General features: G+C 43.6%; 1 protein-coding gene across 1 annotated transcript in view; it reads right to left on the bottom strand.

Annotated features, from left to right (window-relative positions):
- Nucleotides 1-5,887, bottom strand: part of DBT (dihydrolipoamide branched chain transacylase E2) — a 36,276-nt gene extending 30,389 nt beyond the window's left edge. Inside the window, exons 1-2 of the mRNA XM_003784116.3 lie at nt 5,824-5,887; nt 282-405 (exon numbers count right to left, since the gene is read on the bottom strand). Of these exons, the coding sequence (XP_003784164.1) occupies nt 282-405; nt 5,824-5,874 (175 nt within the window). The 5' untranslated portion in view covers nt 5,875-5,887. The remainder of the gene's footprint in view (nt 1-281; nt 406-5,823) is intronic.
- Nucleotides 5,888-9,436: the final 3,549 nt, after the last annotated feature.

Below are 9,436 nucleotides of genomic sequence, written 5' to 3'. Positions count from 1 at the left end.
GTGGCTGGCGCCTTAGCCAGTTGAGCTATAGGCGCTGAGCCAAGTCTATAGTTTTAAGAAAAAAATCTCTCTGGCTGGTGGATGGGTTTGGGGAAGGGGGCAGAGGCAGAACAAGGCAGGGTGCCCTTAGTGAGGCTGATGACAGCACAACCTATCTCGAACATTTTCAAGACACCATACATAGTAAGGAAAGTATGTGAAAGGTCATATACTGAAATAATCAATTACTGAATAAAATACAAAACATTATTTTATATATGCTACTTTGAGGTCATACTCACCAGTAGTTGTTTTCAGTAGGCGATGTGGATGGCTATACTTGAATGAAGGATAACCGAAGAAACACACATAATTTGGCTTCAAAACATGAACATTGCTACATATTTGAAAATATCGAACACAAATCTACAGAAGAGAAAACAAAAAGTAAAAGCATTTATAAATGATCTTAGTGACTTATCTCTTTAAGTATTAATTGAATTTTAGTTCTTTTCTCAAAGTAGAACAATTACACTGAGATTGTGCCTCAAGCCTGTAATCCTAGCACTTTGGGAGGCTGAGGCGGGTGAATCGCTTGAGCTCACGAGTTTGAGACCAGCCTGAGCCAAAGCAAGACCCCACCTCTACTAAAAATAGAAAAACTGAGGCAAGAGGATCACGTTAGCCCAAGAGTTGGCTGTGAGCTATGATGCCACGGTACTCTACCCAGAGAGACAGCGTGAGACTCTGTCTCAAAAATAAATACATAAATAAATAAAGTAGAACAATCAGTATCACAAGATAAATATCAAACTATCTAGGCACCACAGTGCATGGCCACAGTGACGATCAAGTTTATAAAGATTGGTTAGTAAGTATTTTTGCCTAAGCAATCAAAGAACTCAAATTCTAACACACAGAGAACATTTTGTTGTTCATTTATTTAGTAACATCACATCCTTAAGTTTAGAGTTGATAATATGTTCATATTGTCCAAAATTCTTCTGAAAGGAAGGAAACTGTAACAATATATCCTGTATGAATACATCAGCTTGTAGATATTAAGTCATTAAGACTTCCTGAAATAAAACTATTAAAGAATTCTAAAGAAATAGTTAGCCTATAAAGACACTGAGAAAATGCATATTATATGCAAGGGTTTTCTTATGGTAATTAATAGGTGACTACTTAGATTTAAATATTTTATAAAACAACTTAGTATAATACAAAATAATATGTTATAGAAATAAGTGAGCCTGAATGTATTCAACTCAATACATTAAAACCTAAGAGCTCCTTAAGTCAGACACTGTGCTAGACTTGGAAATTCAAAGCTAAATATAGGCGGTATATGACTATATTCAAAGTCTTAAATTTAAACTACTGTGCTTTACTACAGGAACATAGACACAATAAAAATATTTAGTGTGGCATGGTTAAGTTAATCAAGAACCAAATGCATGATGTCTCAGGGAAGTGTAAACCACAACGAAAAATCATCTAAATAATTTACTATAGGTGGAAGAACTCTTTCAAAAACCTTTTATAAAAGATGAAAAACCAGATTGTTTCTTACTAATCATTCAACAAATATATATTAGTACATACCATATGACAGGCACTTGGGATTATACAGGGTGGCCATATAAATCCCATGCAATTTAAGAGATAACTATTAGTCCAGGCATGGTGGCTCACTCCTGTAATCCTAGCACTCTGGGAGGCCAAGGCAAGTGGATTGCCTGAGCTCACAGGTTCAAAATCAACCTGAGCAAGAGCAAGACCCTGTCTCTAAAAATAGCCAAGCATTGTAGCTCCCTATAGTCCCAGCTACTTGGGAGGCTGAGACAAGAGAATGGCTTGAGCCCAAGAGTTTGAGGTTGCTGTGAGATATGATGCCACGGCACTTTACTGAGGACAACAGATGAGACTTTGTCTCAAAAATAAATAAATGAGGCTTGGTGCCTGTAGCTCAGTGGCTAGGGTGCCAGCCACATACACTGAGGCTGGTGGGTTCGAACCTAGCCTGGGCCTGCCAAACCACAATGACAACTACAACAATAACAAAAAAATAGCTGTGCATTGTGGCGGGCGCCTGTAGTCCCAGCTACTTGGGAGGCCAAGGCAAGAAAATTGCTTAAGCCCAAGAGTTTGATAGTGAGACTCTGTCTCAAAAAATAATAATAAAAATAAATAAAATAGACAACTATTTTAAATTGCACACAAACTTTATGGCCACCCGATATACAGAACAAAATAGATGCAATTCTTTCTCTTATGGAATGTAGAGTCCGGTGAAAGATAAGGACAAGTGAACAGGCGATTATAACATAGTGCCATTATGGGGAAATAGAGTGTGTTAGGGAACCCAAAGGAAGGGAATCTACCTGGACAAAGTTATGGTGAAGTAAGACCTGAGATATGAGTAGGAGTAACCCAGAAGATGAGGTGTGTTGCATACAAGGCTACAGGGGATTAAGGCAAGAGTCTAAACCAGGAGAAATACATGTGCAAAGGTCTGGAGTTCAGAGAGAGCACAATGTGTGTTCAGTGTTCAGTTAAGTAAAGTTTGTTCAACAAAGTTTTTTTTTTTTCTTTTTTGAGACAAGAGCCTCACTCTGTCACCCTGAATAGAGTGCTATGGTATCATAGCTCACAGCAACTTCAAGCTCTTGGGCTCAAAAGATCCTCTTATCTCAGTTTTTAGTAGAGATGGGATCTTGCTCTTGCTCAGTCTCGAACCTCTGAGCTCAGTCATCTACCCTCTTTGGCTTTCCAGAGTGCTAGGATTACAAGTGTGAGCCCCTGTGCCTGGCCTGTGCAATAGAGTTTTAATGTGTTTTAGTGTGGAGTTTGGTGTGGGGCAGTGTCAGAGTTGGGGTTAGCACAGTGGGGTGGCTTTTAGTAAGAAATGAAGCCTGAAAGATTGGAATAATCCAGAACAAAAACTGCCTCAGAGTCATCTGAATTTTGGACATATTGCTGAGAGAAGTTTTATGGAAGAAAATGGCATTATCAAATGTGTCTTAAAGATTACCCTGGCTATAGTGTGAAGAATGGGTTAGAAAGGCATAAGATTTGAGATAGAAGGTCCAATTGGGAAGGACCAGGACACATGCAGTTGAGGGGAGTGTGGAAAAGTAGTGATCAGATTTTTTGAGAGAGAGAATTGCAGGCTAAAATCAAGGGAAACAGGTTTGAGGGTTCAGTTCCGAAGCCTAGAGAATCTCATGTGCATTGAGGCATGATGGCAGATGGGTAGCAGTGACCAGTGACCATGTAACCCAGTTCTAGCCATTAAGTCTGGCTGGTTCCACCCCTCCTCTTTCCTGCCTTAAACTTGGAATGAGAAGTTGTAACAGCCCTCTTGTGACCAGGAGGGAAGGGCTCAATGAACTGCTAGGGAAATGACAACCCTGATAATCATGAGCCACTTAATCAGTGATTTTCTTTTTTTTCTTTTTTTAAGAGACAGAGTCTCAGTTTATCACCCTCAGTAGAGTGCCATGGCATCACAGCTCACAGCAACCTCCAGCTCTTGGGCTTAAGCAATTCTCTTGCCTCAGCTTCCTGCATAGCTAGGACTACAAGTGCCAGCCACAATGCCCAGCTATTTTTTTGTTGCAGTCTGGCCAGGGCCAGGTTCAAACCCACCACCCTCCATATATGGAACCGGCGCCCTACTCACTGAACCACAGGCACCGCCTTTAATCAGTGATTTTCAACTAGTGTGCTGTGGTACACTGATGTGTCCTGAGAGGATCTTAGGTATGCTGTGAAAATTTTAAAGATTGTTAATTAAATTATCTTCAAAAGAAGTTTAAGTTCAGGTGCAGTGACTCACACCTGTAATCCTAGCATTCTGGGAAGCTGAGGCAGGTGGATTGCCTGAACTCACAAGTTCAAGAACCGCCTGAGCCAGAGTGAGACCCCTGTCTCTAAAAATAGCTGGGTGTTGTGGTGGGCACCTGTAGTCCTAGCTATTTGGGAGGCTGAGGCAAGAGAATTGCTTGAGCCCAAGGGTTTGAGGTTGCTATGAACTGTGATGCCACAGCACTCTACTGAGGGTGACAAAGTAAGACTCTGTCTCAAAAAAAAAAAAAAAAAAGTTCAAAGCACACTAAGTGTACTCTTTCTTTACTCTTTTTTTTTTTTTTTTGCAGTTTTAGGCCAGGGCTGGGTTTGAACCCACCACCTCTGGCATATGGGGCTGGCGCCCTACTCCTTTGAGCCACAGGCACCACCCACTTTTTTTTTGATTAACATAATTTAAGCATGCCGTGTAAGTTTAACTATAGGTTCAAGTTTCCCATGAGATAAAAAAAAGGATGAAAACTGCATTTAATGGATGCCAGCTGCCAATGTTCTATATTCATAAATGCTCAATTTTCTTATTTATTGGTTGGGCTTTTGTGACTTGCAGCTGAAAAACTCCTCATACACCTACAATTTGAGATTTCCAGGGCAGTGGAATATATGGGTCTAGAGTAGACGTGGTGGGAACTTTAGGAATTGTCAGCATAACTAAATCTAAAAAGTGGATGAGATAACCCAGAAAGTGGGAAAAGAACGGAAGGCCAAAGTCAGAGTTTTAGAAACACCAATATTTAAAAGTTGGGTCGGGGCAGTGCCTGTGGGTCAGTAAATAAATACATAAAAGTTGGGTAGGGAAAGAAGATACTGGGAGTAAGTGGCCAACAGTGTAGGAAGGAGATGGTATCACAAAAGGCAAGAATGAAGTGCTCCCAAAAGAAGAGAGGCCAATATCTGGTAAGGTGCAGCTGAGAAGAGGCCCCTTCTCTGATTACCTCCTACTTATCCCTTCCCAAATCTCAGGTTATACAGTATCCTCTGGGAGCTCCTCTCTGACCTCCATGTCCACCATAGGTGTCCACTCCACTCCTGTGCCTTCCTGTAGCTCTAAGCACTTGTCCTATCATCGGACTTCTCATGCTGGGTTGTTACTGCTTAGTGTCTCTCCCTATCTCCCTATCTCCCTTGTGCCCTGTCCTCCACCACAAGTCGTAATCTCTGAGAGGGAAGGGATGGTGTCTGTCTTGTTCACAGTGTATCCTCAGTATTGGTACATACCAGGCTCTTGAAGAGGTCCACCAAGGGGGTCCACCAAGGCCAGCAAAATGTAGGGAAATGGAAAGGGGGGAAGGTGCTAGGAAGAAAAACGCTAAGCAAACAGGATGAAACAGTATTATTACCAGGACACGTCAGTGCTTGGTGCTAAAAGACTGTGGGAATGAGTGGGAAGTGCAGGGGAGATGGTAGTGAGTCACACACAGCCTCGGTGATAGAAGGGCTGAAATGGTATGTGCTGTCCACATGGAGAAGGACGGACCAAAGAGTAAGAAGCATCTCGGTTCCTCAGAGGCAAGGATCATGGCGATATTCTTTGGCTGAACGGTCTCTTCCTCTAGACTGTAAATTCCCCGAGGGTAGGGCTCCTATTACCAGTGTCTGGTACACCGTGGGCGCTCAACATACGCTGGCTGAATACATCTCTGTATCCCACCTCCCTATTGCAATGCCTGGCACCTGGAAGGTGCTGGAGGAAAGTTTAGCAGGAGAAAGGTTAGCCGGGCCTCGGGTGCAGAAGGAGCGGCAGGGAGAATGAGTCCCTGCAAAAGCGCGCCCAGGTACAGGGCAGGAGTGCGTTTCCACTCCAGACGGGTCGGCTGGCCACCTTCTGTCCTTCGTTTTGCATGCATCCCTCCACCTGTCTATCACGCGTGCACTGTATGCGTGGCACTCGGAGGAGAAAGGAACACACCACTCCTGGGTGACTCCCAACAGTCATCCTTCCTGGCTTCAGATATGCCCAAACCGGCTTACCAGCTGCCCAGCATTCCGGCTCCAAGTTCTCAACACACGTACTGCAGCCATTTTACCCCGGAAATGACAAGTGAGCCCAGATGCAGAAGACGCCTGGGCCCGGGGACCTATCCGGAGGCGGGAAATGCGCCGCCCCCTGAGCGGCCAATGGGGAGCGCAGGGCCGAGCCTCCCACGCCGCAGCCAACCGCGGAGGGGGGCGGGGCGCCCCGCGGGGAGGGAAAGCGGCCGGGGAGGGGCGGGGGAGAGGCGAGGGAGGGGCGGGGGAGGAGGGCAGCGCGAACCTAACTTCCGCGGACCGAGCTGGGCAGGTTCTGCTGTGTAAACACGTGCGCCAGAGGTAATCTTTTTGGTCTGTGTATTAAGGGAACACAAAGGAAGGGCACTTACCTGGAGAAAGTTAAGTTGAGGTCAGACTTGAGGGATGAGTAGGACTCATTCGCCCTTCCTCCGCTTACACTGTAACTGCTTTGATTACAGAAAATGGAACATTTCTATACTTTTTAGCAAGGCTCCCTTCCACTAGTTGTTTCATGGGAACACTTCACAATGACTGGCAATATTGATTGCCAATATTGGCTTCTCAATTTTTTTTCATGAAAGATGAAAGGTTATCTAATGTCTAAAATGAATGTTATCGCCATTACCTTTCCTTCTTACAGGATGCTGTCAAATGTAGGTGAATAGCATATGCAGTAACTGCCAAGTACGCATAACTTGGATTGACTTGTCACTTAAAAGTGTTACATGTGGGTCAAGTGGAACCGGTAAAGAATATATAAAAGCTTTCTTTTAAGGCAGTCTTTCTCAGGGCAACTAGGAAACCAATTTCTGGAAATGTCCAGGATGACATTTGTCTATTCTCTGCACAGATATCTAAGGAAGAGGAAAAAATTGTAACAAAGACAATCCTTTAAATCCTCAGCATTGAAGATTAGTAGTTGTGAAACAAAATCTCAGATCTTTCACAAATTCATTATTTAATATTACCCAAGACTTGGTTTCCTGGCTCAGGCCTGTAATTCCGGCACTTTGGAAGGCCAGGGCTCCAGAGAATAGCTTGAGCCCAGGAGTTCAAGACCAGTGTGAGCAACACAGCAAGACAAGTGTCTCTAAAAAAAAAAAAAAAAAAAAAAAGGCTAACCCCCAGTGTGATGGCACATGCCGATAGTCCCAGCAGCTACTCAGGAGGTGGAGACGGGAAGATTACTTGAGCCCAGGAGTTTGAGGTGGTGACAGAGGATACCCAAGAAGGGTGAGGTCTAGGAGAACAGGTCTTCTCAAGGAGACCACAAGGATACATCTGCAGGGTCTTCTCCATGGTGACTCAACTCCTGGGAATTTGTAAACTTAACTTTCTGGAACTTGGAAATTTTTAAGTTCTCTGAAATCCTGTAGTATTGAAGGGGCTGGAATAGTATCTCCCACTTGATTCAAACTGGCCAATGAGAAGGGTACCTATGGGGTGGTACCCAACTTTTTGACTGTCAATAAAAACCAAAAGACCAAGACAGTCGGGGAGCGCGGCCATTGGAATTCTTCTATGCCATAAGCTCCCGGCTGGTGAATAAAGCCCTTCCTCTTATAAACGAGGTTTTTGGGTGCTCTTTCTCTCCGTTGGGCCTCGTCTTCCTGCAACAGTGGCAGTGACCTATCACGATACTCTGGCCTGAGCAACAGAGTAAGACTCTGACTCAAAAAAAAAAAAAAAAAGTCAAAAAACACCCCCAAATAAAAAGCCCATAGATAAGTCACATAATAATACAACATAAACGGCTCGGTGCCTGTGGCTCAGGTGGCTAAGGCGCCAGCCACATACACCTAAGGTAGTGGGTTCGAATCCAGCCCAGGCCCACCAGAAACAATGACAGCTGCAACTAGGAATCCTTTTAAAATTCAGTTCAAATTCAAAAGACATGGACCTGTGATTCTGCATTTCTGGCAAGTTACAGGTGATTTAAATGCTATTGTTTAGCCAACTGTACTTTGATTAGTAAGGCCGGAATACACACCTAAAAATGGAATTGTTGAGATGAGAGTTATGCTTATCTTCAACTTTACCCTAGATTTTTTTTTTTTTTTTTGGCCAGGGCTGGGTTTGAACCCGCCATCTCCAGCATATGGGGCTGGCACCTTACCCTTTTGAGCCACAGGCACAGCCCACCCTAGATTGTTTTTTAATTTGATTGTACAAAATACACACCAAGCTACTACTGTGTAACAGGAGTCTCTTTTGTTCCTCATTTAATATTCTCAGACTTAAAGTTTCCCTCTCATTTAGTAATTATAAAATAGTGTTTTGATCTGACTTTCAATTTCCCTGATTATAATAAGGTTGAGCATGTTTTTATATGTTTATTAATCATTTTTAAAATACCTGCTTATGCTGTTTTTCCCCTTTACCTTCTTTGGGTATGCATTTTTTCTTTTTATTAAGACAGAGTGTCACTTTGTCATCCTGGGTAGGGTGCTGTGCTGTCATAGCTCACAGCAACCTCCAGCTTTTGGGCTTAGGTAATTCTCTTGCCTCAGCCTCCCTAGTAGCTGGGACTACAGGCGCCCTCCACAATGCCCAGCTATTTTTTTGTTTATTTGTTTGTTTTTTTGTTTAGCAGGCCTGGGCCAGGTTCAAAACCACCAGCCCTGGAGCATGTGGCCGGCATTCTAAGTACTGAGCTACAGGCACTCAGCTGATATGAATTTTTTCTTGTTAATTTGTATAACAGTTCTATATATTCTGGATTCTAATCCTTTTCATTTGTATGTGTTGCTAATATTTTCTTCCTATGTGATTTGATCTTGATTTGGGGGGTATTCTGGGGGGGGGGGAAGTGTTTGCTTTAGAGTAGGATATCACTCTGCTACCCAGGCTGGAGTGCAGTGACCCAGGCATAGCTCATTGCAGCCTTGAACTCAGGGGCTCAAGTGATCCTCCCCCCTCAGACTTCTGAGCAGCTGGGACTACAGGCATGTGCTACCATGCCAGACTTATTGTGAGAGAGGATACCCAAGAAGGGTGAGGTCTAGAACAGGTCTTCTCAAGGAGACCACAAGGATATACCTGCAAGGTTCTCTCAATGGTGACTCAGCTCTTGGGAATTTGTAAACTTAACTTCCTGGAACTTGGAAATTTCCAGGTTCTATGAAATCCTGTAGTTCTATAGGGGCTGGAATAGCATCTCCTGCTTGATTCAAACTGGCCAATAAGAATGGTACCTGTGGGGTGGAACTTTTGACTGTCGATAAAATGGGAAAGATCAGGGGAGTGTGGCCATTTGGAATTCTATGCTGTAAGCTCCTGGCCAGTGAATAAAGCCCTTCCTCTTATAAATGTGGTGCTTGGGTGCTCTTTCTCTCCATTGGGCCTCCTCTTCCTGTAACAATTGTGTTGTCCAGGCTAGTCTTGAACTCCTGACCTCAAAAGATTTTCCCATTTTGGCCTCCCAAAGTGCTGAGATTATAGGTACCTGGCAGCTTTTTCAAAGTGTCTTCTGATGCACAGAGTTCTTAATTTTATTTATTTATTTATTTTTGAAACAGAGCCTCAAGCTGTCCCCCTGGGTAGAGTGCCGTGACATCACAGCTCACAGCAACCTCCAACTCCTGGGCTCAAG

The sequence above is a fragment of the Otolemur garnettii genome, unplaced genomic scaffold, assembly GCF_000181295.1.
Source record: "Otolemur garnettii isolate 467f Iridium unplaced genomic scaffold, OtoGar3 scaffold00010, whole genome shotgun sequence".
NCBI lineage: Eukaryota > Metazoa > Chordata > Mammalia > Primates > Galagidae > Otolemur > Otolemur garnettii.
This window is presented reverse-complemented; position numbering and strand designations above follow the sequence as displayed.